At 52.5% G+C, this 26,340-nt stretch overlaps 5 protein-coding genes across 5 annotated transcripts; 4 read left to right on the top strand and 1 right to left on the bottom strand.

Moving 5' to 3' along the window:
• Positions 1 to 404: 404 nt before the first annotated feature.
• Positions 405 to 1,760, bottom strand: PHYSODRAFT_490298 (hypothetical protein; the record flags this gene model as incomplete). Its single annotated transcript, XM_009525932.1, has 1 exon — positions 405 to 1,760. A coding segment is annotated over one exon (1,356 nt), but the record flags the coding sequence as incomplete, so codon positions are not given.
• A 931-nt stretch (positions 1,761 to 2,691) lies between these two features.
• PHYSODRAFT_496559 (hypothetical protein) lies at positions 2,692 to 3,055 on the top strand (the record flags this gene model as incomplete). The annotated part of the gene is made up of 2 exons (XM_009525931.1): positions 2,692 to 2,741; positions 2,809 to 3,055. 2 exons carry the CDS (start codon positions 2,692 to 2,694, stop codon positions 3,053 to 3,055), a joined length of 297 nt encoding a protein of 98 aa, XP_009524226.1.
• A 6,631-nt stretch (positions 3,056 to 9,686) lies between these two features.
• On the top strand, positions 9,687 to 10,061 carry PHYSODRAFT_329444 (hypothetical protein; the record flags this gene model as incomplete). The annotated part of the gene is made up of 2 exons (XM_009525930.1): positions 9,687 to 9,780; positions 9,859 to 10,061. The coding sequence occupies 2 exons, from the start codon at positions 9,687 to 9,689 to the stop codon at positions 10,059 to 10,061; spliced, it is 297 nt and encodes a 98-aa protein (XP_009524225.1).
• A 206-nt stretch (positions 10,062 to 10,267) lies between these two features.
• PHYSODRAFT_299215 (hypothetical protein) lies at positions 10,268 to 11,889 on the top strand (the record flags this gene model as incomplete). Its single annotated transcript, XM_009525929.1, has 6 exons — positions 10,268 to 10,328; positions 10,390 to 10,452; positions 10,544 to 10,831; positions 10,938 to 11,197; positions 11,259 to 11,608; positions 11,634 to 11,889. 6 exons carry the CDS (start codon positions 10,268 to 10,270, stop codon positions 11,887 to 11,889), a joined length of 1,278 nt encoding a protein of 425 aa, XP_009524224.1.
• Positions 11,890 to 11,916: 27 nt separating this feature from the next.
• On the top strand, positions 11,917 to 12,946 carry PHYSODRAFT_488811 (hypothetical protein; the record flags this gene model as incomplete). Its single annotated transcript, XM_009525928.1, has 2 exons — positions 11,917 to 12,086; positions 12,133 to 12,946. The coding sequence occupies 2 exons, from the start codon at positions 11,917 to 11,919 to the stop codon at positions 12,944 to 12,946; spliced, it is 984 nt and encodes a 327-aa protein (XP_009524223.1).
• Between the last annotated feature and the right edge of the window lie 13,394 nt (positions 12,947 to 26,340).

Raw genomic sequence — 26,340 nt, 5'->3', positions numbered from 1 at the left:
CCTGAAGAAGTGACGGATCGCGAAACCAGCGCTCCAGTTCTTCATCCATGACCTCTTCGTGAAGTAGCTGTGGAGTAGCTGGCTCTGCGGCAATGGTACGGATATTGAAGAGCTCCGATAGATCGTCCGAGAAGGCATCGGAGACATATCCTGGTATCTGCTGCGGCGAGACGTTGATCTGCTCGGTGCAAGGTGGCGCTAGATCTCGCATGATAGACCTCAGCTTCTGCTTCACAGTAGATTTCACGACTGACTGGTTGCGCCGAATGACATCGTCATCCAGCCGGCGCAGCTTACCGCAGGTTTTCACCATATCCATCAACACGCCGTTGGGTTGTTTGAGATTCGGATGAAGCAGCATTTGCATCTCCCACACGTACGAGCACGTTCGCATCACTTCGCGGTCAGTGTAGCGCGAAAAAAAAGCGAGAGTGGAAAGCGTCACTCAGCAACTCTCGGGTCTTGACCACAAGCGACATGAGGGTACTGTGGTGATACGAAGTCGGGTTCTCTCGCGTCGCATCACACTTGCGTAGTGATGCCTCGGGGCCAAGTGTCGTGACGATAACCTTGTACGCAGAGACGAGAACGTCGACTTGATTCGGTTTTTCTGCCTGACTTTTCACATTGAGCGCTGAAATCGGCAGCATCAGTGAGAGTAGGTGCTCCATAAGGAACTTGTTTCCTGCCAAAGGAAACGGAGACGGATGTGCCGATTTGTCTCTATCCGCCTTGCGTGCACGTTCTTCATACCACAGGCAAAGTACGTTCCAATGCTTCACAATGCGCTCAAAGACGTGCGTAAGGGTCATGAAGCGATGCGGCTTATAGTCAATCAGCTTCTTCTCCTTTCCGACACCAAGGAAGCGGACAAGCTGCTCGTACAAGTCGCCCATGACCTCCACTGTGCGGACTTGGTAGACAGTTCGCGTCACCTTCTTCAGCAGCTGAAGCATCTCAAGGTTCTTGGACTTTCCTACATTGCTCGTCATCCCAAACGCTGCTTTAGTTGCCGCGTTGGTTAGGTGAGGCATGCACCACTCCCATGAGAGCATCAGGTTCGATGTCATCATGTGCTGAACGTCTGGACCACCGTCCGTAGTCGCTCCGAAGAAGTCTGCAACAGTAAGTCCGAAATCCGCGAGAATTTGAATGATCCACCGCTTAAAAGGTCCGCGAATTCCACCATCACGCTCACCGCAGAGAGGTTGAAAGTGTCGCGTTCCTAGCAAGACGGAGACGAGCTTGAAGTCTGCAGTCACAAAGTACAGTCGAAGTCCAAGAAACTTCGTGCCCGAGCTCTTTGCCTTCCAAAAGTCAGCGACCATCACTAAACACTTCACACCTGGGATGCGGTTGTCGATAATGAAGCGAATCAATTCGCGCTTAGCTGATACGTAGAGCTCGATCACAGCGTGGGTAATTGTTCTGCGATTCACCACGGCTTGAGAGCTGTCTTTGGTGACGATGGCTCGCAAAATCCTCGATTCCTCCCACTCACCCATGATAAACGGAAGGTTGTTGTGTATCACGAGCAGTGTGTGAAGAAGCAGGTTGATACGCTCATAGCTTTCTTGGTTTTGGGCAACCGCTCGGATACGAGCTACGATCTCGTCCCTGGTTCGCTTGCGTGAATCCTCCAGCGCAGACTTGGATGAAGTAACATGGTGGACTTCTTTTAGGTGCTTCGTTGCGCGCGATGTCTTCCCACCGTACAACACATGAACACTTTCGTTGTAACGGCAGTGCTCGCTTGCGAGACAGATCCAGCCGCACACAGTCAGGTCACTTACGTGTCGAACACGTACCCCCCCCCCCCCCACTTGTACATGAACGACCGCTCTGTGGGACCTTGAGCAACGAGCTCAAACCCAGCTTTTGGTTGGTAATTACTCACAGCAAATGCAACTTTGGCAGGGACACTAGATGCGAGGAGAGGCTGGGACGTCGGAAGCATTGGAACGGGATATTGGGGCACCCTGTTCGGTTGGGGCGGGGATATCCCTGTTGGGTCTGTCGTTTCGCCATGCCAAGGCCTGTGGCAATCGGTTGATGCCGGAAACACCGCCATGCGTGTTGTTGGAGCTAAGGTAGCTGGATTCACTGGTAACGGCGGCACCGGTGCCGGCAGAACCGAATGCACTCGGTTTGACGCTTCTGGCGTTGGATTTGGCCCGCCGCCCAAGACACCAAAATGTTCATGGATCGTTGGCGACGAATGGCTGGCGAACGGCGCTCGTAGATCGTGTCCGATCGCCCAAGCGCGACTTGGTACGGCCGATTGCATCGAAGGCAGCAAGCGCCGTCGTTGAGCGGGTGGACCTTCTACTGACGGTTGCGGGACGATCGTTCTCCCTGGATTCTCTCCAACTTGTGTCGGTGGCGATCCGGGTGGAGTTGATGGTTCATAGTCGCCGTCCTCGTCGGAAGCGTCTTCACGACCGCTGAACCAGCGCAGCATTGGTGAAGGTGCGGTAGTGTAGCGGTGGGGTTGGTTGTAGCTTGTCGATGTGGGTACCAGTGATGAAATCACGAAGTGAGAATCCAGACGCCGAGTGAACGCTTGCCCTTCGTCGCCTTCCAGCCAGGGCTAGATAGCAGTGTTTGCCTGTATGTCCTCGCGCGGGCTCATTTCGAAAACTACTTCATCCACCTCAACTCAACTCGCGAGCTCCACACGCCCCTCCCGAAATGAAGCTTCAGATCGTCATTGTTGCCCTCGCCGCTCTGCTGATGCCCACGTAAGTGCATGCCCTGCTCGACCGACACCTGGGCTCACATGCCGTCTTTACTGATCTCTACCATCAGTGACGGTGCGCTCCGACAGTGTGCTGGAGCAAGCAACAACAGATACGAGAGCACGGGCTTCTTGACCGCCGACTTCACCATCAAGGCATGCGCCGCGTCGGGCGGCTCGATCGACCCGAACAAGAGGGGCAACCAGAAGTGCTGCAACGTTCCCGATGCCCGCCAAGGCGCTTTTAACAATGCTTGCAATGGGCAAAAGGCGGGCGATAAGTTCCCGGGCTTTAAACCTCTTGCCCAGCCGTGCTAGATGGAGACACGCGGAAGATTCGGGTAGCTGTACATACCCGCAGACGACTCCAGAGGGAGCAATTTACCCACAATGTGATTTTGCCGGAACGCAGCGCTTGGTTCTTACTTTACTCGTCGCTATGAGTTGGTTTGCTTGCGAATGACGATTGCGCTCAGTACATCTACTTTAGTGCACTGGGGCTTACTTGATGTACAGCAATGGGTCCACTTTCATATCTTGTGCTAGTGACCATTCAGAGTCACTACGGTAGTCAGAAGCGCTTCCGACGCTTCAGTACTGGGATGTGTGTTGTCGTGCAACCAGTCGCCTCGACTTGAACGTCATCTTTGTGCCTTAGGCTCGAGTTGTGGAGGGGTGCACATTTTAAACTAGCCACCTTCGACAATAATGTTTCGACTAGTTCACAGGTCGAAGACCTGTGCTTGGCCCCGGCAAAAACTTGTAACTTTCCAAAACCGGGTACCAAACCGGGTCTCTCTTTCTTAATTGTAATGTATAAGCTAATATTTGCCGGAATTGGGTACCCGTCGATAAATGCTAAGATTTATGCACATTATTTACCAAAGGTTGATACTAATCGTTTCTGTCGCCAAACCAATCAGCACAATTCCCCCCCCCCCACACACACACACACAAGCCCTCAAGTTAAAAGTTTGTTTGTTTGTTTTGTTTTTAAACTGAGGATCATTATTGTCACTTAACTAACATCCTCAAGTTAAAAGGTCAAGATCAGCGCACCATGCGTCACTCCTTCGTTCCGCTACTGTAGCTCTCTCGTCTGATCGTTAGCACACAACATAGTACAAAAATGAGCACAGTTTATACCTTACCTGCAAAATGAATGAAATAGCTCTCTCGTTGCTGGCGCCAACGCAGCCATTGGACGCTGACCAGGGTGTTATGTCACCGGTGGCCCCATCAGATCAGGCAACCTCAACTGGCGACTTTCGGTTCCTGAGAACCCACCACGATAAAGAAGAGCGGGGCTTGCTGGTTACCAGCCTCACAAATGTTTGGCTGAAACATCATTTCCGTATCGATACACTTCGATGTGCGCAACTATTTGTTCAGTTACGCATTCTCGGGCAGATGCTGCAGCTGCGAACCAGGCGCAGTAGATGCCCATGTTAGAATCAACTAGAGAGTTGGGCTGGTAGTGCTTTTAAGGATTAAAAACAAAACAACTTTAGGATTTACTCAATTATTATCCATTATCATCGTCCATGAAACTATTCGTCGACATGTGTACCCTCCCGGAGCATCGCTCCGGGTTGCCTATTACCTTTTCATTCTCGACTAGCTACTTGTGACTAACCGAATCGCAAAAAGTAACTACTCCAAAATGCAAAAAAAGCTTTCAAAATTAATGTCGGTGATAGCATTCTACTCCAGCGTTTGCCTGGGTTTACGCCCGCGTGCTACGCACACGGATCCTAAACCGCAGGTAGCGTTCTACGTTCGGTTTTGCCTGCACGAGGTTGGACATCTTCGGCTAAAAGTGATTGTAAGACCATGCACCCACCCCCTGTAATATATTTTTCTATCGCTATTGTGCTTTGCAAACGTTTTGTTGTTTTGACTTGGAGCTCTCCTTGAGTTATAATAAATCGAGGTCGATTTAATAAATCGAGGTCGATTTAATAAATCGAGGTCAAAGAAAGGGAGAGATCGATCTATTTAGTCCGGCTAATAACTCGACCTTCGCCAATCCAAATCAGGGCTCGAGGTCGATCTCGTGGAAGATTTGAGCAGAACGAGGTTTTTACGGCAGATCGATCCCTTTTGCGATTTCAAAAGCACAATTCGAGGTCGCTCTAAGTAAATCGAGGTCGTCCATGCTACTGCCTCTGTTTTTTGCCCTGATTTGTGGACCGGCCTTCCTCGATCTAGGACAATACATTCTGATCGGTTTACGCAATATTTCTGCTGAGGTCGCTCGAATGTAGCTATTTGGGGTGTTCCACACAACCTTCCTCCAAGGTAACATTCACCTAAAGTATCATCCTAGACGGGGTACGTGTCTTCTTCCACTGTACTGTACTGCAGTTTGACTTACAACTTGTATAAAACCCTTCCTATACTACTAGACGTCGATGAATCAAGCTGGTCTACGGGATTAATCAGACCAAGGATTCCAATCGCCCCTTAACTCTAAAATAAATTTCAGAGAACAATAGAGCAGTCTGAGTCGAATTTTGGATTTACGGGTCAGAATATAATGATTGAAAAACACGTTAGCAGCATGATCTTAGGCACCAAGCATCCATCGTGTTGGGTCGTTTGATCAAGAAGGTAATACTCCTTGAGACGGTTTCAAAAACGAAAAGATGCTTACGAACATAAGTACGAATCGCGTTTTAACCACATCAATCGAAAGCGGCGTGTCTTGTGCTTCGATTAAGCTATTGAACGCTCCAAAAGGTTAAGAACTCGTGGAGTGACATCGGTCTAGAAAAATTATCTCCATTTTCGGACCCCCTAAATTCCCGATTTTATTTGGGGCGTGTGACCACAATATTTTTTCAACTTTAACGTATCGTATATTATCGGAAAGCTAAAATCAATCGAATAAGAGTGTTTTTACGCTTTTTACGTGTGCTTTTCACTTTCGAAATTTTGGTGTCCGATTATTTCCTCAAATAATTGGTCAACTTTGAACGCGATTATCTCGAAAACTCTAAATGGTGTCTAAGCATCATTTCGTTTGAAACCGTCTCGTATGATTTCAGAGTCCACTCCACGTTTTTTCACTTTTCATTTTGTATTAGACCAAGCGACCGACATTATCACCCACCGATGCCCTGCATCATGGAGTTGCTATACTCGGTAAATACCAGTACTTCAGCTCCCGTGTTGGACGACCAAGGTGGCCTTATCCAGTCGTTTGCTAACTACTGTCAATTAGCCCCAAATCGAGTTCGTAGTTACTCCCGATTGGTGGTTAACCCCACGGAGAGGCTCGTCGATATCTCTCAAATTTCTTTTTATGATTGGTTTTTGGAGAAAATTCCCTGGTAAAAGTTCTTATGATTATTTGAGTTGTAGCTCGTTATCGTTGCTTGCATCCAACTCTGACAACCACTCCTTTTCAGGGTTGTCTGACCAAATGCTCAATAAAAAAAAACATGCCGAAAAAGTACGTATATACACGCTCGACTAATAGGTAATACCTTAGGCAAGCGCCATGCCTATAGAGGAATCGAGCAATATGATACAGCTGTAGCCGTCAGTGTACACACACGGTAAGCGAGACTCATGCAGAGCCCACCGCGAGAGCAACAGATATCGGTAAGTATGGCAAGTGCCTAGTGTACTTCGCAAACATGTTCGTGAATTTCACAATACACTAACTCACTGTAAGTGCTGTTTGCAAACGCGGTTGTATGTTTGCGCTCTATCATTCGCGTATAAACTTAGTGGAATTGGTATCGGTTGTCGAATTCATAGTCCGCGTATACGCATTACGGTATTGCCAGAGTACATGTATTCGTATAAGGATATCATTATTCGCGTAGAAAAGAAGAACTTTTCGGCGGGTGCAACTTACTTGTGAGTACACTTCATTGACGTCCAAGTAATTCCACATAAATCTTACTTGTGACCTAGGAAAAATGCCACGACCGGCCTCGCCACCTTGGAAGAGACCAGAGAAAGGCACTTTTTTCTAGGCATGGCGCTTGACTAAGGTATTACCTACTAGTCAGACGTTTAACATATTTTTTGGCCTGGTTGTTTTGATTGCTCATTTGGTCAAAACGACCCCGAAAATGAAAAATAAAAAGAAGTTGGGAGATGTCGACAAACCTTATTGAGGAACGCCTGTGATGCTGGTGCCAAATGCCGAAGTGAGTTGATTAAAGTTACCAAAGTTGTCCTACTTGTCCTTCTCAACTCTACTCCCCTCTTGTCCTTGTTGTTGTCCTCTCGTGTCTGCTTGTGCAATCACCGCTTGCTGCACCGTCGACCAACCAAGTTGACCATCCCAAAGATTAGCCAATAGGAAGCGTTCCAGGACGGTTCAGGGTGAACCGTGCCAACGGTTCAGGTACGAAACGGAACCGTACTTAGCGGTGCACTTCAACACTCCCACTCACCGCTACGGTACGGTGACCTTCTCCTCGATCCCACTGGCGTTCCGCAAGTGCTTGAGCGTCTTCGACCCGAGCGCCTTCGTCAGCATATCCGCCAGTTGTTGCTTCGTCTCGACGTAGTCCACCTTGACCGTTCCGCGTTCCACGTTCTCGCGGATAAAGTGGTGTCGAATGTCCACGTGCTTCGTCCTGGCGTGGTACCCAGCGTTCTGGGCCAGCGCGATCGCTCCTTGGTTGTCTTCCCACAATTGCGTCGCGTCCTCTTGTTCCTTGCCCATGTCCTTCAGCATCGCACGCGTCCAGAGTACCTCCTGCACACACAGGCTCAGTGCCATGTACTTAGCTTCCGCAGAGCGGAGCGCAACCGTTCTCTGGAACTTAGACTTGAACACAACGGGAGCGTTCCCGATCATCACCATGACTTCCGACACGGAACGCCTGTCGTCAATGTTGCTTCCCCAATCGGCGTCCGTGAAAGCTTCAACCGTGATAATGTTGTCGTCACCTTGATACACGATACCGTACTCCCGGGTCGTCTTCAAGTAGCGTAGTACGCGAATGGCAGCTCGCCAATGCTGCAGACCGGGGTTCTCCAGAAATCGCGACAACTGGGTCACCACGTACGCGATGTCCGGTCTGGTGCATGTCGTGATGTACAGCAGACATCCGATCAGAGAACGGTACGGTCGTGACTTCATTTCAGCACGCTTCTCAACCGTTCCGGGTGACTGGATCTTGGTCAGCTTCAGACCCGACGTGCATGGGTTGTCCACAGGCTTTGCGTTCTGCTGGCCGAACTGTCGTCGATTTACCTCGTCTGCTTGATCATGAGCGTTCCAGCGTTCTTGTCGTGATCATCTCCATACCCAAGATGAACTTCGCCGTACCGAGCTCCTTCATCTTGAACGCGTTCTTCAGCGCGTTCTTCACTTCACGTACCTCACCGCTCGTTTTCGCAGCGATGATCATGTCGTCGACGTAGATGCACACGTAGATGAAACCATTCCTGTAACGCTTGACGTAGGCACACTGATCCGCCCCGCAGCTCTTGAAACCGTTCCACAAGAACACACCGTGGATGGTCTTGTTCCACGCACTGGCCGCCTGCTTCAGGCCTTAGATAGCCTTGATCAGCTGGCACACGTAGTTCGCAGCGTTCTCAATACCAAATGTACACACGGTCTGTCAGCTTACTGTTCAGGAACGCTGTGTCCGCGTCCAACTGCTCCATCACGTATGCGTCTGCCACGCACACTGCCAGCACGACCCGGATCGAATTCATGTTCGCGACCGGGGAGTACGTCTCAAAAAAGTAGACAACGTACTTCTGCTTTAAACCCTTCGCAACCAACCGTGCCTTGTACCGGATCACGCGACCGTCCTCGTCACGCTTCTTGGCAAACACCCACCGACTACCAATCATACGCGTTTACGTTCCACGTCGTACCAGCGTCCACGCTCCGTTCCGTTCGTGCGAGAGAAATTCCGTGTCCATTGCATCCCGCCAGGCATCTGCGTCTTCGCTAACAATGGCCTGCGCATACGTTGCCGGAACATCCGTTCCATCGTCGATCCTGGCCACGTACGCCTGTACAGCCTCCGCAATGAGACCATCCTCGTCGATCCTGGGTCGCTTCGGGGACGGCGGCCCATCACTCCCTTCCGACTTGCGTTCCTCGCCATCTTCATCGTCACCGTTCCCCAAGAGAAACACCGTTTCGCGGGATCTTCTTGTCCGTTCCGGCTCGGGGTGGAACACCAGGTGGTTGTCCTGGAACGCTTGAGGTGGAGGTCGGTACGCAGTCAACTCCAATTCAATGACAGTTGGGCGTTCCGGTGCCGGCAGCCGCAGTACCTCCTGCTCTGGCTCAGCCTCATCCATCTCGACGCCTGGAACGGGTTCCTCAACAGCTTCCATGGGTTCGTCCTCGACCGGTTGGCGTTCCACCTCGATAGGAACGGTTGGCACATATCCGTCCTTGGTCACATGGATGACTGCTCCATGCTGCGGCGAGTGCGTATCATAGATTCCGCCCACCTCGCGCTCGTCCAGCTTGACCGACCGTGACACCTTGACCTTGGACGCATCCATGTCGTATACACGGTACCCCTTAGCGTTCTCCGCATACCCGAGGAACATGCACCTAAAGCTCTTGGGCTCGAGCTTCGTCCTCTTCGCATCGTCAATGTAAGCGTACCCCGGTGAGCCGAACACGCGCAGGTGATCCATCCGTGGCTTCACGTTGAAGCTGACCACGTACGGCGTCACATCCGAGCGTTCCGTGTTCGTGGAACGGGAGTGGTTAGAGCAACCATAAGTATGGTTGCTTTTAGCCATTCTGAGACATGTATGGTTCCTTTTAGGGATTTCAAAAATTACGAGCGTAATTTAAATGTCAAAATTTCAAGGTCGTCCTTAGGTGCGTAAATCATTTAAGTTCGTAGTTTTAAGTTCGTTTTCATTTAAGTACGATATAACTAAGTTCGGTCGCCTTGAGCCGCTCATTTCCAAAAGAGCGCAATTGGACGGAGGCCGCATGGGTCACGGATTCTCGCGCATCAGGAACGGAACTGAGGCAGCACGCGGCGAAGAGGAACTAATGGCCCCTGCCCGGAGGGCCACTATGCACGGTACGCAGCAATTTTTACTCACGAGCTAACGGCAGGAGGTTTGGAGTGTCTTATAATGCGTGTGTATGTACATTAAAGGGAGGTCTATGCGGGAGCTAAACGACGGCATCAACTACGTGTATTCTGCCCTCGGAATGGAAAAGGACGACGAAAAAGACGAAGACTTCGTGGTCGGGGACGGCGAAGAGGATGATGATGAAGAAACGGCGCTCTCCTTCGATGAATCTGGCTCTCGATCAAAAGCTGGTGAGGCCATGAAGTGTACATTCGCCGACACTTAAAGTACTTAATGCTGGATATTGTGCGATGCGCGTGTTTTAGCGGGAAAGTCGCGCAAGGGGAAGAAGCAGAACCACACATGTGAACTAGGACGAAAGATAACCCCAGGTATCGGCGAAAGGCATATTCGCATTATGTGGTTGCTTTAATATGCATCATTGACACTTCTGAACCTTTGCTTATCTGTGTAGGTTCTGTGCTCGACAAAATGAAGTCGACCATGGCGATTCGTCATGATGCTCCAATTCATCGGCGAAAATGTGAATCCTGTAAGGTCATTCGGAGTGTTGCTCGTGACCCTGACAACGGACGATTGATATGTGTTTGCAGTGCACAAGCAGCGCAAGAATTCCAAGAACAGAAGACAGCAGGAAGCACCAAAACCAAAACAAGGTACAGTATTGTTAAACTAGGTTCATTATGGTTGCTTTATCATTTAAGGTCGCTTTAATACCATGTATGGTTGCTTTATTTTTGACGATAGTGCCTGCTAAGCGTCGGATGAACGAGACGCTGAAGCGTCATTCTCCTCATGTGGTGGAACATACCTCTCCATCTCCCTCTCCATCTTCTCGTCAAGGCACGAAAAGCTCTGGGCACGGCCAACCACTCCCGTGTGACCTTGGTAGCGGCAGCAGACTCTCTAAGCGTCCAAGTTCGGGCGAATATATGCCGCGTAAACGGCGTAGCCAGTATCCGGATACGCCAAAGGTTAATGAAGAAGAGCTGATCGAGAATGTCGCTCCAACACACACATATGTCGTCAATAAAAGTAAGTGGAACCTAAAGGTACTTTGCCGTACTGGTTGTATTGCTGTGTAGTTTCAGACGATCGCACTCGAAATCTCAAGTTATGCATTCGCTTGTATTCCGTGAAGCTTTTCTCGAAGTCTGTCCAGCGAGCGACGCATGTCTCTGGAGCAAACGCCTGCTATTCTGTAGTACACACATGGACCAAATGTCTACGCAGTTCGAGTTTACCCACAAGATCTACCGTTGTTCCCTCGGAGTCACTCAGCCGTCTAGATCAAAAGGACATCGCAGTCGGAAGTCAGCATTCTGCAAATGCAACGCCCGGCTGACGGCTATTGTTGTGCCCATTGCGGCTAACCAGTATGGGATCGTGGTGAGGAAGCAGGTAAGATGAACTCACATTGACAATGAATGATTTCGTTCTAACATGCTTGTGCCACTTACAGAATCATACACACTCGCATGCTACAATCGCTGCGCTCGCAACTACGCCTACGAAGCCTTTGCATGACAAGCCAAAGCTAACTCTGCGTGCGACAGAGATAAGGTTGCTATATCGTCAGGATGATGCCATGCTGGATCCAGATTGTAGTCCAAAGGTGCCTCCTTCGCCCGATTCCCCGGTGCCGGATGAGCTATCTTCTGACGAGAAGTACTCGCATGCGAAGACGCGGTTAGAGCCTCTGCTTCAGGGGTTATCCAACCTACCGAGCGCAAATTACTACCAAGAACTAAGTTCCCTGGAAACTACTTTGAAAATGGAAATCATACGGAGAAAAACGCGCTCCGATTCGACGTATGCAGCCAGCCACCATTGGCAGTGATGGAGAATCCTTGGGTGAGAAAATGGAGGGACCCGTTGCTGGAGATCCGGCTGATTCACATGTGACACAGAGCCCACCAACAAAGCTGAAAGAGATTTTGCAGAGCCGATTAAAGAAAGAAGACGTGAGACTTGACGACTTTGACCAGTGGGCACGTCATACTTCCAGCGTCAAGGATGTGGCCGCACTAATGGAAAAGTATCCTATGCAGCTCAAGGAACAGGACATCACGGCGCTTACCATAGAATGCTAATGGGAAGCGATGCGTCCAGTTACCTATATGCACGCCTTCGTTCTTCCGGTTAACCTCACACACGCGCTCGAAGATGCAATCAAGACCACAAGGATTGTGCAAAAGCAGCCCGATCCTCTGGATGCCAGAGTTAAGAACCAAGGTATTGTTTTTGATCTTGTCGCTTCCGTCAATACCACAACATTGAAGTTCAGCGGGTAAGGTTGCTTTAGTATGGTTGCTCTAACACTCCATTGGTTTAAGCGCGTATGTGGGTGCATTAAGAGCGTTCCATTCGATGAAGAACAAGGCACGATTATGGATTTACGACATCAAGTGGCTAGAGCAAGATTGGAGAAATGTTAAGGTGGATGTGGATCTTTTTGGACCCGAAACAGGAACGGCTGAATTATCCGTGGGTGACGTGTGCGCGCGGCACCAGATACTCGCGAACGAGGTTATCTCTAAGTTTTCATCGAGTTCACTAGCCTCCGAATTCGTCACGACGTCTGGTAAGGGTTGGGTAAGTTTCGATAATCTCGTGGGTGAAGTCTGTGAAGGTTGGCTGAATGATGCCCCAATAGATTTCTGCATGGAAATGCTGAGTGGAGTTGTGGGGCCGTACTACGCGCTTTCGTCATTGACAACAGCCGTCGGATTTCCAAGGGCGCCAACAACACCAATTTGCCCTATCAAGATCATCCTACTACCAGTCCACTTGCACGGAAACCATTGGGGCGTTATAATTGCCCAGGTTCACTACGTCAAGGCTACGGACAAGTTGAGCGTGCGTGGATATATGTATGAACCTATGATTGACGTCGCTTACCACGAGGACATGGAGGCAAAGTGGAATGATATTACAGATGCCAATAATGAGTTAGTGGAAGAAGGTCTCCGTGGATTCGTACAGAGGTGGCACCAAGCTTCGGTCCCTCGCACCCGCCTATTGATGAAACCTTTTAAGTGGATCGATGGTCCACAGCAACATGACTACTTCAGCTGTGGAGTCGTGGTGGTGGCACACGCATACAGCTTTTTAACACACAACCATGTGCAAATCGCGCCAAGGCCGTAAATCGCGTGCCCCAGCGGATAAGGCGAAGAACATTCATCAGCAACTACTCGTGCAGCTTAAGTAGGACGTCAAATCGAATATATAGCCGTGCTTGGTTTCCGTTAAGCTGTTTCCGCCATGTTCTAATAGCCCATCGTGTCTTTACTGACCTCTATGGCAGTTTCATAGCTGCTCTTGGTAACGTTTGAGGAAGTTGACAACACCCTACATTCAATGGTTTAGCCAGATTCTCTCCCTAGCTATTTTCACGCCATTTGTGCGTGTTAGTGCTGGTGACAGAATGTTCCTGTCAATCATTGCAGTAATACAGGGTCTCTTCAAAAATCGCCAAGTCTTGGAAACGTGTGACACATAACCGTGTGTATCGCACGTAGTTAAGTGTAAAATACATCGGTTGGGCGTCACCACGATATCTCTAAATTTAGAGATATCTTGGCAACACTCATGACGAAGGCGACGTGTCCCTGTCATTTACGCGTCATTTAAAATTAATTACCGGGTGCCAGCTGTTTTAGGGTTGCTTTAGGCCTTGTGGTTGCTTTAATTTCTGTCGTGTTGTCGTCATATGGTTACTGTAACGCCATTCCTGTGGAACGGTTGGTCAGGGTGCTCACTGCCTCCGCCCACCATTCCGTCTACACGCTCTTGTAGTGTAACATGCTGCGTGCCTTCTCCATGATCGTCCGCAACTCCGTTCTGCTGCGGGCTGTAGGGCACCGTTCGCTGATGCATGATACCGTTCCGGCGACAGAGATCCGTGACCGTCTTGTTCACGAACTCCGTTCCATTGTCCGAGCGCAGGCACTTCAAGCGTTCTCCCTATTGGTTCTCGTAGAACGCCTTGAACTCCTTCAGCTTGTCGGCCACTTCGCTCTTCTTCTTCATGAAGTGCGCCACGACATACCTCGAGTAGTCGTCCACGAACGTCAGCACGTACTTCGCCCCACCCTTGGAGACCGTTCTCATCGGTCCCATCACATCCGTGTGGACTAGCTCCAACACACGCGATGTCTTTGTCGTCGACCGCGCCGGGAACGATGCCACAGTCTGCTTCCCCTTCATGCATCCTCCGCACAAAGTCTTGACGCAACGCCCCACGGTTGGCAAACCGTTCGTAGCACGCTGAGTCTTGGCCATACCGTTCTCGCCTGGGTGCCCCATGCGAGCGTGCCAAAGCTCTCACTGACAGTCAGCCCCGGCACATTCCACGAACCATGCCGACTCCTGCTCGCAGTCGATCACATACGCCTTGCCAATCTTCTTGCCCATCGCGACCGCGCTGGCGTTCCTCCAGATGACACACGAGGAACGCTGGAACTCAACGCTCAGACCGCGTTCCGCAAGCTTCCCACCGACAGCAACCGTCTGTCGAGTCCCGGAATGTACAGCACGTCCTTCATTGTGATGCGTTTCCCGTCCATCCCGGTCAGCTTGACCGTTCCTCGCCCGACGACCTCCAGCTGCTTTCCGTCGGCGATGGTCACCTGCATGTCTCCATTTCAATAAGGTCATCACGATGCGGGGTCATGTGGGATGACGCCCCGCTATCGATCAGCCACCCGGCAAGTCGTTCCTCACCCACGGCGAACACGGTGTCGTTCCCAGCGCTACCGATCTTGCCCGGGCAGTCCCGCTTCATGTGGCCCACCTGGTCTCACTGAAAGCATTTGCCCTTGAAGGCACCGTTCTTCTTCAGACCGTTCCCCTTGCGACCGTTCCCACCCTTGAACCGTCCAGCGTTCCAGTTGGTGCGGAACGCTTTCTCCGTAGCGGAATCCTTCTCGAGCCGTTTAAACTCCCTCAACAGCTTCTCCTTTACGTCTTTCAACGTGACATCCTTGGGGCTCTCCAGGATGGACGCGATCAGTTCGTACTCAGACGGTAGGCTACTCAGCAGCACCACTAGCTGCCGTGCTTCGTCGACCGGTTCTCCCATCGTCTGCACCCCAACGATCAGCTCGTCGAACGCGTCCCGATGCTTGACCATCGACGTTCCAGCGTCCATCATGAGCTCGTGCAGACGCCTGGTCATGGCGACACGGTTGTGTAGCGTGGCACGGTTGTAGTACTCCCTCAGAGTGTTTCACGCCTGCATGGCACGCGTCGCGGAACGGATCTTCGTCTGGTGCTGGATCTCCACACCCTGCGCGATGATGCCCAACGCCTTCGCGTCTTTCACGAGCCACGCTTCCATGATCTCGTTCTCCGCCTTGACGACCTCCACATGTGCAACCAGCCCCTTCCGGGCCATCGCCATGCGCATGTTGTACTCCCAGTGGAAGTAGTTCCCACTGCCCAGGAGGACTTCGGCGCGCTTGGTCGTCATGTCTTGGGCGGAGCGTTCTTGTGGCGAGCGTCCTTGCGGCTGTTAACCTATTGAGGAACGCCTGTGATGCTGGTGCCAAATGCCGAAGTGAGTTGATTAAAGTTACCAAAGTTGTCCTACTTGTCCTTCTCAACTCTACTCTTGTTGTTGTCCTCTCGTGTCTGCTTGTGGGATCACCGCTTGCTGCACCGTCGAACCAACCAAGTTAACCATCCCAAAGATTAGCCAATAGGAAGCGTTCCAGGACGGTTCAGGGTGAACAGTGCCAACGATTCAGGTACGAAACGGAACCGTACTTAGCGGTGCACTTCAGCAAACCTCTTCGTGATCACGGCTACCGCCAAGCAATTATGCCGTGGGCTAACCGTTTGGGTCTCTACGAACCCGATTTTGGGGCTAACTGACAGTGGTTGGCAGACAAAAAATTGTCGAAATAAATTTCAAGGATAATTTAAAATCCCCATCAAAATTTGGCGTGACCGCGTCAAACGAAATAATGCTTACGAACCTAAGTACGAATAGCGATTTAACCGCATAAATCGAAAGAACTGTGTCTTGGGCTTCTTTGAAGCTATTGAGCACTTGAAAATGTTGTGAACTCGAGGAGTGACACTGGTCTGAAAATATCTCCTTTTTCGAACCCCCGAAATCCCGGATTTTATAGGGGGCGTGTGACCTCAATTTTTCTCCGATTTTTTTGTGCCGTACATTATCGGAAAGCTCGTGCTAAAAGCAAGTGACTTGGAGTGTTTTCCGCTTTATATGAGTGATTTTCACTTTTTAATGTGTGATGTTCGGTTACGTACGAAAAATGATGGGTCAACTTTAAACGCGATTATCTCGAAAACTCCAAATGGTTCGTAAGCATCATTTTGTTTGACGCGGGGTCAAACGTATCCTAGGAGTTATTAATAGGACAAAATTGGTATTTGGTGTGGCAAACAAAGCCAATTTGTCCTACCTCCCAGTCCTAGGGGGCCGCGAGTATATCCATAGGGCTGACGAGAAAGAGTGCTAGCTTTCGCCTAACGTATGGATTACGCCCAGATTTCAGTGAAATTAATCCACGCTGACGAATTACTTCGAAGTATGACTCGCCTGTACGTTTCCGACAGGTTTCAGTCTGTACCCGACACTCAATGTCATTCTACTTCTGTAACAGGGTTACACGCACAAGGTTCGAAAGACTTTCTCGACCTTGGTGTAGACACACCAAAGGCTACATACATTTACGACCACCACGACGGGTGGTCCATAGAGACTTAGGATTCCTATTGGCTGAGAGCAGCATCTTTTAGCCGATGAGCGACATGCATAGCATTGGAATTCTGCCAACCAGCCGTTGGCAGATTCCTATCTTAGAATATTACATTTAGAGGAAGTCAGAAACATAAAACAAAAAGAGCAGTTCTCATTTTAACCCAACAACATTATTTGGATCGTTTATTTAGATTGATCTATACTCGGAGGTTCGAGTATAATTAACTCTAGTTTAAACCAAGCTACGCTTGCTCGTACACATGCGCACACGTGTAAGCTAAAGTAGTGAGCCAAAGTAGGCCCACTACACCTGGTAGCACTTTGTAGTCCGTCCAACGATCGACTACCTGAGTTCGTACGCCACCGCACGAACGCGGAGCTGAGAACCTTCCCATGGATACAGAGGTGCCCATGGAAAGCTCCACTACGCCTGCAACTCACGTTGCATGCGCTGACTGTCCCCACCTGTCGGATCCAGAGTGGGAGCCCCTCCAACGATTGTCAACAGTCATTGGTGAGGCGGCTGTAGCTACGATGCCGCGTACGGTAACGCCGACAGAGCAACACGGTGTTGCTCTGGGTTTCATCCTGAAGGAGCAACACGGTGTTGCTGCTACTAGCGCGGTGCCGTCCGGGACGACACCACGCGCGCAATCGCTAAAGCTCAATGTGAGCAACTATGTCGGAAGAGAGGGTGACCCTCTCCTCCGCTGGCTTGTCGAACTCGACACTGCCATCGCGGCTCGACGTATCGTCGACCCGTTGTCGAAGGTTGCGGTCGCCATGTCATCTCTTGGCGGACGTGCTAGAAGTTGGGCGTATGGACGCCTGACTCTCGGATCCTACGTGCTTTAGCACGTACGAGGGTTTCAAGGAAGAGCTCAGACAAGCGTTTTAGCCCCCGCAAAACGAGTTCCGGTCGAGGGCGGAGTTTCTCGACCTGCAGCAAGGCAAGCATGATGTCCATGCTTACGCTCAGAGAGCACGGTACTTGGTCTCGAACATCGTGACCAATCCGATCAACGAGGCGACCAAGGTCGTCACGTTCATGAAGGGGCTGAGAGATGGGCCTGTGAAGACCTATCTCTTCCATGAGTACCCGAGTAATCTCGAAGCTGCAATTACTCTTGCAATGCAGGAGGAGTTTAGCCTGCGGCAGGCTAAGCTGCATGCACATGTGCCGAGGCCACAGCCACGCCCGGTAATGAGAAGGGGAGGTGTAGTGGGCCTACTTTGGCTCACTACTTTAGCTTACACGTGTGCGCATGTGTACGAGCAAGCGTAGCTTGGTTTAAACTAGAGTTAATTATACTCGAACCTCCGAGTATAGATCAATCTAAATAAACGATCCAAATAATGTTGTTGGGTTAAAATGAGAACTGCTCTTTTTGTTTTATGTTTCTGACTTCCTCTAAATGTAATATTCTAAGATAGGAATCTGCCAACGGCTGGTTGGCAGAATTCCAATGCTATGCATGTCGCTCATCGGCTAAAAGATGCTGCTCTCAGCCAATAGGAATCCTAAGTCTCTATGGACCACCCGTCGTGGTGGTCGTAAATGTATGTAGCCTTTGGTGTGTCTACACCAAGGTCGAGAAAGTCTTTCGAACCTTGTGCGTGTAACCTTGTTACAGAAGTAGAATGACATTGAGTGTCGGGTACAGACTGAAACCTGTCGGAAACGTACAGGCGAGTCATACTTCGAAGTAATTCGTCAGCGTGAAGTATAACTCAACCGGAGATTGTCCTCGAAGGTTCCTCTGTAGTCAACGACGCCGTTGACTTCGAGGACGGCGACGTGGAGATGGAAGAGGGTGAGGCCACTTCTAGCAAGCGCAAGGAGTCTATCGACAGCGATAGTCTCGACCCGCATGCCGGGTCGAGACGCCCTCGTGAAGGAGATGACTCGGACGCTTCGAGCTCCAAGCATTCGCGCGGCGAGAACGAAACTCCGCTCTCTGCTGCTGGTGCTTTAAGCTCTCCATGTGATGTGGCGACTTCAAGCTCTCCGCGCGCTGCTCAGGCAGCGCGCGGTCCGTGGATGCCGTCTGCGTCAGAGATAGCAGCCCGTGTTGGCAACACTGTGCCTCCAAACGAAATCCTGCTGTACGTATGCAGCGGTATCCACGACGATGCTGTTGCGGAGGAGCAGCACGTTGATCCGTTAACGAATCAAAGGCGCGATTATTACATCGGGCTCTTCCACGAGCTCCGGTACTTCTCCAGCAAGAAGACCTCTTCTCGCAGCAAAGTGCCTGAGTGGCAGGCACTTTGTCAAAGTTGGAACGCTTTTGTTGACAACTTCAAAAGAAGCCGGCTGCTTACCGCGAGCGGGTTAGGCATGCCCGTGAACGCTTCGAGACATTCTCGACGCGCGGGAGGCTGGAGCAGCTCCACAGATCCTCTGTGGACGCTGGTATTCCATGCGCTGTGCCCGAAGGCCATCAGTGCACGTTGTGTCTTCCGGGTGCGGCGCGCTTGAGCGACCGCGACCTAAACGGGTACACGACGATTCGTGTACCTGCGAGCCTCAAGGATCTCCGTGCCAAGTTCTTGGCACGCGAGGAACGCGACGATCGTGGGACTTCGGGCGCTGTAGGTGACCACAGCGCTCGCACTACCTTCGCGTCGGCAGTGCGTGGTGAGCTTCGTACGCCCTCACCATTTCCGGAACGTCCTGCAGCAGGACGTCCCGCGGCTCCCATGTATCTTGGTGGGGCGGAAACCCTCTCCAACGAATACGAAAACGAACCGGATGCCGGTTCGTTTTCGGGATACTATGGTTCACAATGCGCTCAACAAGCCAGCGTGTTGAGCCGCAGGCGTCGCGGATCGGAGGCGGCGGTGGTGGGAACACGCCCCGGGTATGGTCATCCTGGGGTTGACCTTGGTCCGACGCTCGAGGAGCGGGTCGCTGCTGTGGAACAGCATCAGAGCCGGGGGTTCGCCGCTCTGAAGCAGGAGGTGGCGATCCTGAGGGCTCAAGTCGCTCAGGGTTCGCAGACCGCGTCGGACATCTCTGTCGACGTGGGAGGTCGCGTCGCACGCTTGGCCCAGCGCGTTCACGCGCTGGAGCAGAGGTTCGCTCCCGCTGGGGCTTCCGCTTCGGGCCAGCCGAGCTAGGTGGCTCGTGCTGCCGGTATGGCTTCAGCCGCCCGACATAAAAGGTAGGATGGAGGCGCATGCTAGATGGAATATCTAGCGTGTAGGCGTTGCCATGCCGTGCCAACACCGTGAACGGCCCGATGAAGCGCGGAGCGAGCTTGCTCGCCCCGAAGTCGGAAACTGCATGTTTAGGCAGGTTTTGAGTTGCTAACAAAACCAATGAACCCTTCTTGAATTCATTAGTGTTGCCCCTACCAACATTGTCTGCGTTCAGCTTCTGTCGGTCGACAGAAGCTGCAATAGCGTCTTGGACAAACCGATGACGGCTTGTCTGCGCTGCACGAAGTTGATTGCGTCCGAGCTGAACTCGTTCAGCTCGCTTCCAGCAGTAGGCCCTGCCTCTGCGTTGGTCTTCGTGGTGTATGTGCCCTGCACAAACACGCTCTTCTTCTTCTTGATCTTGTCAGTGTCTGTGCCCCGCACAGAAACGTTCTTCGTGCGCTTGTCGGCGTCTGTGCCCTGCACAAACGCGGTTCTTGGTTTTACTTCGTGTCGTTGCGGCTGTTGCGTCGCAGTCGTAGATCCCCCCCACTTAAGGAAGGAGCCACCATCCCGAGTAGACTCGGGAGGCGTGGGTGCCTGATGGCATTCACGTAGAACGGTGTATGCCCGGTCGAGGCATGCACCGAGTTGTTGATGGCGAATTCCGCCATCGGTAGGCACTCGCTCCAGTGTTGGAACGAGTGAGCGTAGCTCTCAAGCACGTCTACGAGCACGCGGTTCACGCTCTCGGTCTGCTCGTCCGTCTGCGGATGGTCCGCAGTCGACATCGAAAGTTGACTCCCAAGAAGTGTAAACACATCTTGCCAAAGGTGTGCAGTGAAGCGCGGGTCTCGATCCGACACAATGTCGATCGGCATGCCGTGGTGTTTGAACACCATGTCAACGAACAGACGTGCCGTCTGTTTCAAAGTCACCTCAGCGGGTACCGCAGCAAGATGTACCATCTTGCTGAAGCGGTCAACAAAGACCACAACGCCCGTGTTCCCCTGGCTGTCCGGGGGAAGACCGAACACGAAGTCCTAAGACATGGACTGCCAACACTCCGACGGAGTCGGCAGTGACTGCAAGGGAGCCTGCGCGAAAGGCGCAGGCTTCACACGTTGACAAACCTCGCAAGCACGGACGTACTTGCGCACCCATTTGTACTGGTGGGCCCAGTAGAAGTCCCGCGTGAGAAGAAGGTATGTCTTCTCACGGCCCGGATGCCCCGCAGTCGGTGCATCGTGATACTCGTACATGATCCTGAGTCGCAGGTCATGGTCATTGGGCACGACTGCACTGTAGAGTAATAACCCGTCGTGCACCCGGTAACGGTGTGCACGAGCACGAAGATGCTTCGGCAGCTTCTGACGAGCTTTGACAGAAGGCGCTGAGCCGTAGGCCAGCAAGAGCTTCGCGTCCGCGTCGTGCGCGTACGCGACCTTCACGTCGTCCAACAGTGACGACGTCGGGGTGCTCGACCGCATAGCGTCAATGGCATTGACGTCGGCATCAGTCGTGGCGTAGTCAGGTCGACGCGAAAGCGCGTCGGCCATCACATTGAGTCTTCCGGGTTTGTACTCAACCCGGAAGTTATACTCTGCGAAGAATGAGAGCCATCTCGCCATCCGTTGCGAGATGTGCGGCGACTTCACAGCCGTCCGCAACGACGCGTGGTCCGTATAGACCACGAACGGTTTGCTTCCGAGTAGATACATTCGGAACTTCGCGAGTACGTACTTCATGGCAAGGAGCTCCTTGTCATGTACCGGGTAGTTGCGCTCAGCTGGCTTCAGCTGACGCGATTGGTAGTAGACGACACGATCACGACCCTCGTGATCGTGCTGCATCAACGACCATCCGATTGCGAAGTCGGATGCGTCACACACAACGTGGAATGGGCGATCTTGGTCGGCCACCGCCAAGATCGGCGCCTCAGTCAAGCCCCGCTTGACTGCATCGAAGGCCTGCCGACACTCAGCAGTCCAAACCCACTCGGCGTCCTTCTTCAGGAGCTGTGACAGCGGGCGTATCATGCCCGCGTAGCCCTTCACGTATTTGCACAAGTACGTGGCCAAGTCAAGGAACTGCTGCAGTTCCTTGACGTTCGACGGTGTCGGTCACTCATTGATCACTCTGACCTTCTCAGGGTCAGGGCGGACACCGTTCTTCCCAACGAGACACCCGAGCACGGGTATCTCGCTCGCCCCGAAGATGCACTTCTTCAGGTTCGCATAGAGCTTGTGCTTGCGCATGAGCGCAAGCAGCTTCCGGAGATGCACCTTGTGCATCTCAACATCGCTCATCCCGTCCGCAGCCCGGCTGTGGACGAACACATCGTCGAAGTAGCTCGGTGCGAAGTCGCGCACCGAGCGCAACAAGTGCGTCACGCACCTGTTGAAGGTCGCAGGGGCGTTCTTCAGACCCTGTGGCATCACTAGCCACTCCCAGAGCATGCCGCTCGGCGTGCTCACAGCCGTGAGAGGGATATCGCTCTCACGCATGAGGATCTGATAGAACCCATCGCGCAGATCAAGAGCACTGTAGATAGTGCTCATGGCCATCGAATCGATGATGACATCTTTTCGCGTTATCGGTGTCTGCGCCGGTATCGTCGCATCGTTCAGCTTGTTGTACGCATGAACGATGCGCCAGCCGCCCTGCGGCTTCTTGACACAGAACGTCGGAGCACTGTGCGGGGACTTCGATTCCCGCACTTGTCCAGCTTTGCGACGACTCTCAAAGAAGTCGTCGATCGCCTTGACCTGCTCTCGCGGCAGTGGCCACTGCCGCGTGACACAGTACTTCGTCCCCGGCACGAGATCAATCTCGTGCTGGATGCCCTTGTCCTGCGGAAGCTCCGCAGGGATCTCTTCCGGAAGCACGTCCGCGTACTCCCGTAAGATCTCGTAGTAGGGACTCGTTGAAGACGAGTCCCAGCTCTGCTCTTCAAAGCGCCCCTTCTTCGTCTTCGCACTGAGAGTGTCCTCGCTCTCAGTGGTGCTCTCCATAAAGAACTGCCTCAGTTCTTCATTCTCACTCTTCGTTCTCTCGGCGTCCGAGAGAATGCATATTTGCTCGATGCGTCCATCGTGCAAGTCACGCGCGAAGCGCTTCCAGCTTATGACTGGTAGCGAAGTCAACTCCGACGTTTGCGTCGGAGGGTTAGCGAGAGTCATCTCCCTGTGCCGGAATCCGGCACAGGTACGCGTCAAGACGTTCAACGTCTCGACGTCCGGCTTCTCCGCCTCCGTCTGCCCGGCAGACATTTCTTGTAGCGTCTCGGCCCCAGGCCGAGACTTGCGCAGCGATCTTCGCATGCGCCGTCTTCTTGTTTTGCGGAGCCCGGCTTCGCTCGGTTCTTGACCTCGTCCAGGCCCAGCCGTGGACGGGTGTTCTTCTTCCGTACCGCCGGCGGGTTCATCCCGCGGGCGAGCGACTTCAAGCCCGGCTTGGTCGCCCGGCGCTTCGTCGTCCAGCCCGGCTGCACGACAGCATGCAAGTTTTTCCGGTGGGGGACGTTTGCAACCGTCCGCACCGCTTACAGCGTCGACTCCCGGAGTCGACACGCCATCTTTACCTCGACGCCTGTCATTGGCGGAGCCCTCCATTACGGAGGGTGCGTCGGCTCCCCGAGCCGACGAATCAAATTCGTCGAAGCTATCGATTCCCGGAGTCGACGGCGTTTCGTCACCTTGGCTCTTATCATTGGCCAAAACGGACCCAATCAGATTCGCGTCAGCCTCCACGGCTGAGGCGTGCGACTCGCCTGCGTCATCCGCGCCCCTTGAGGTCGGAGACCCTTCCTGATTCGCTGAAAATCGGGTGTCGACCTCCGAGGCCAACACATTTCCTTCATTAGCTGTCGGCGGCAACGCCGACGCTAGCTGCTCTTGCCCGCGTGTTCGCGCGCGCCCAGGGCTCTCCGGGACAGCGGCATTAGGCGCTGTCTCGAGTGGGGAGTCGCGCGCACCTGTCGGTTCGTGCGTAGCGGCAACAGGGCCATCGCTTACTGTTCCGCTGTCGCGACCGAAGCGCACGAGAGTACGCTTCTCCCAATCGATGACCAGATCATGCCGTGCAAGCCACGGCATGCCCAATACAATGTAAAACTTATCGTCCAGATCCAGGACGATAAAGGTCTCGACAAATTCTTGATCTTGATACGTGAAGCGCACGCGTACCATGCGCTTCTCGGTCTTCACGACGGCACCCGTTGCCAGTCGTACTTCCAACATACTTCGAGGTATCTTTAAATCCTCGAAGTCAAGCCTTGATAGACTTCGCAGTCGAACAAAGTTCTTCGACGCGCCAGAATCTACCAAAGCACGGAGAGAGCCGATTGCTCTCATCGAGTTCACGTTCAGGATGACAAGGTCAGGCTTGTCATCTTGGTTCTTGCAGTGAGAATGAATCTCACTGGGGGCTGCAGTCCTCAGTGTCGCGTGTCCAAGGTCGACACGCGGAACTGCATTACCAGTAGGGCGCCCCGCGCCTACTGGCGTCCAGCGTTTTTCGTTTGGTTGCGACGGTGCCCGGCACCGCCGCGATAGGCACCCTGCTGGTGCACGGGGGCCGTGCACTCCCGAGCAAAGTGACCGACTCTACCGCAACGGTAGCATCGCACATTGTTTCCTTGCGACTGCTGGGGTCCAGCAGTTGCAGCACTCGAGAGGTCCATTGGTTCAGGGGCTCCTGTAACAGGGTTACACGCACAAGCGGCTACAGTCACTTGTAACTCTAACAGACACGACGTCTGTTAGAGGTTCGAAAGACTTTCTCGACCTTGGTGTAGACACACCAAAGGCTACATACATTTACGACCACCACGACGGGTGGTCCATAGAGACTTAGGATTCCTATTGGTTGAGAGCAGCATCTTTTAGCCAATGAGCGACATGCATGGACGTCATGCTTGCCTTGCTGCAGGTCGAGAAACTCCGCCCTCGACCGGAACTCGTTTTGCGGGGGCTAAAACACTTGTCTGAGCTCTTCCTTGAAACCCTCGTACGTGCTAAAGCACGTAGGATCTGAGAGTCGGCGACCATACGCCCACTCTGGATCCGACAGGTGGGGACAGTCAGCGCATGCAACGTGAGTTGCAGACGTAGTGGAGCTTTCCATGGGCACCTCTGTATCCATGGGAAGGTTCTCAGCTCCGCGTTCGTGCGGTGGCGTACGAACTCAGGTAGTCGATCGTTGGACGGACTACAAAGTGCTACCAGGTGTAGTGGGCCTACTTTGGCTCACTACTTTAGCTTACACGTGTGCGCATGTGTACGAGCAAGCGTAGCTTGGTTTAAACTAGAGTTAATTATACTCGAACCTCCGAGTATAGATTAATCTAAATAAACGATCCAAATAATGTTGTTGGGTTAAAATGAGAACTGCTCTTTTTGTTTTATGTTTCTGACTTCCTCTAAATGTAATATTCTAAGATAGGAATCTGCCAACGGCTGGTTGGCAGAATTCCAATGCTATGCATGTCGCTCATTGGCTAAAAGATGCTATTCTCAACCAATAGGAATCCTAAGTCTCTATGGACCACCCGTCGTGGTGGTCGTAAATGTATGTAGCCTTTGGTGTGTCTACACCAAGGTCGAGAAAGTCTTTCGAACCTCTAACAGACGTCGTGTCTGTTAGAGTTACAAGTGACTGTAGCCGCTTGTGCGTGTAACCCTGTTACAGGAGGCCCTGAGCCAATGGACCTCTCGAGTGCTGCAACTGCTGGACCCCAGCAGTCGCAAGGAAACAATGTGCGATGCTACCGTTGCGGAAGAGTCGGTCACTTTGCTCGAGAGTTCACGGCCCCCGCGCACCAGCAGGGTGACTATCGCGGCGGTGCCGGGCACCGTCGCAACCAAACGAAAAACGCTGGACGCCAGTAGGCGCGGGGCGCCCTACTGGTAATGCAGTTCCGCGTGTCGACCTTGGACACGCGACACTGAGGACTGCAGCCCCCAGTGAGATTCATTCTCACTGCAAGAACCAAGATGACAAGCCTGACCTTGTCATCCTGAACGTGAACTCGATGAGAGCAATCGGCTCTCTCCGTGCTTTGGTAGATTCTGGCGCGTCGAAGAACTTTGTTCGACTGCGAAGTCTATCAAGGCTTGACTTCGAGGATTTAAAGATACCTCGAAGTATGTTGGAAGTACGACTGGCAACGGGTGCCGTCGTGAAGACCGAGAAGCGCATGGTACGCGTGCGCTTCACGTATCAAGATCAAGAATTTGTCGAGACCTTTATCGTCCTGGATCTGGACGATAAGTTTTACATTGTATTGGGCATGCCGTGGCTTGCACGGCATGATCTGGTCATCGATTGGGAGAAGCGTACTCTCGTGCGCTTCGGTCGCGACAGCGGAACAGTAAGCGATGGCCCTGTTGCCGCTACGCACGAACCGACAGGTGCGCGCGACTCCCCACTCGAGACAGCGCCTAATGCCGCTGTCCCGGAGAGCCCTGGGCGCGCGCGAACACGCGGGCAAGAGCAGCTAGCGTCGGCGTTGCCGCCGACAGCTAATGAAGGAAATGTGTTGGCCTCGGAGGTCGACACCCGATTTTCAGCGAATCAGGAAGGGTCTCCGACCTCAAGGGGCGCGGATGACGCAGGCGAGTCGCACGCCTCAGCCGTGGAGGCTGACGCGAATCTGATTGGG

Source organism: Phytophthora sojae, assembly GCF_000149755.1.
Source record: "Phytophthora sojae unplaced genomic scaffold PHYSOscaffold_3, whole genome shotgun sequence".
In the NCBI taxonomy this organism is placed as follows: domain Eukaryota; phylum Oomycota; class Peronosporomycetes; order Peronosporales; family Peronosporaceae; genus Phytophthora; species Phytophthora sojae.
This window is presented reverse-complemented; position numbering and strand designations above follow the sequence as displayed.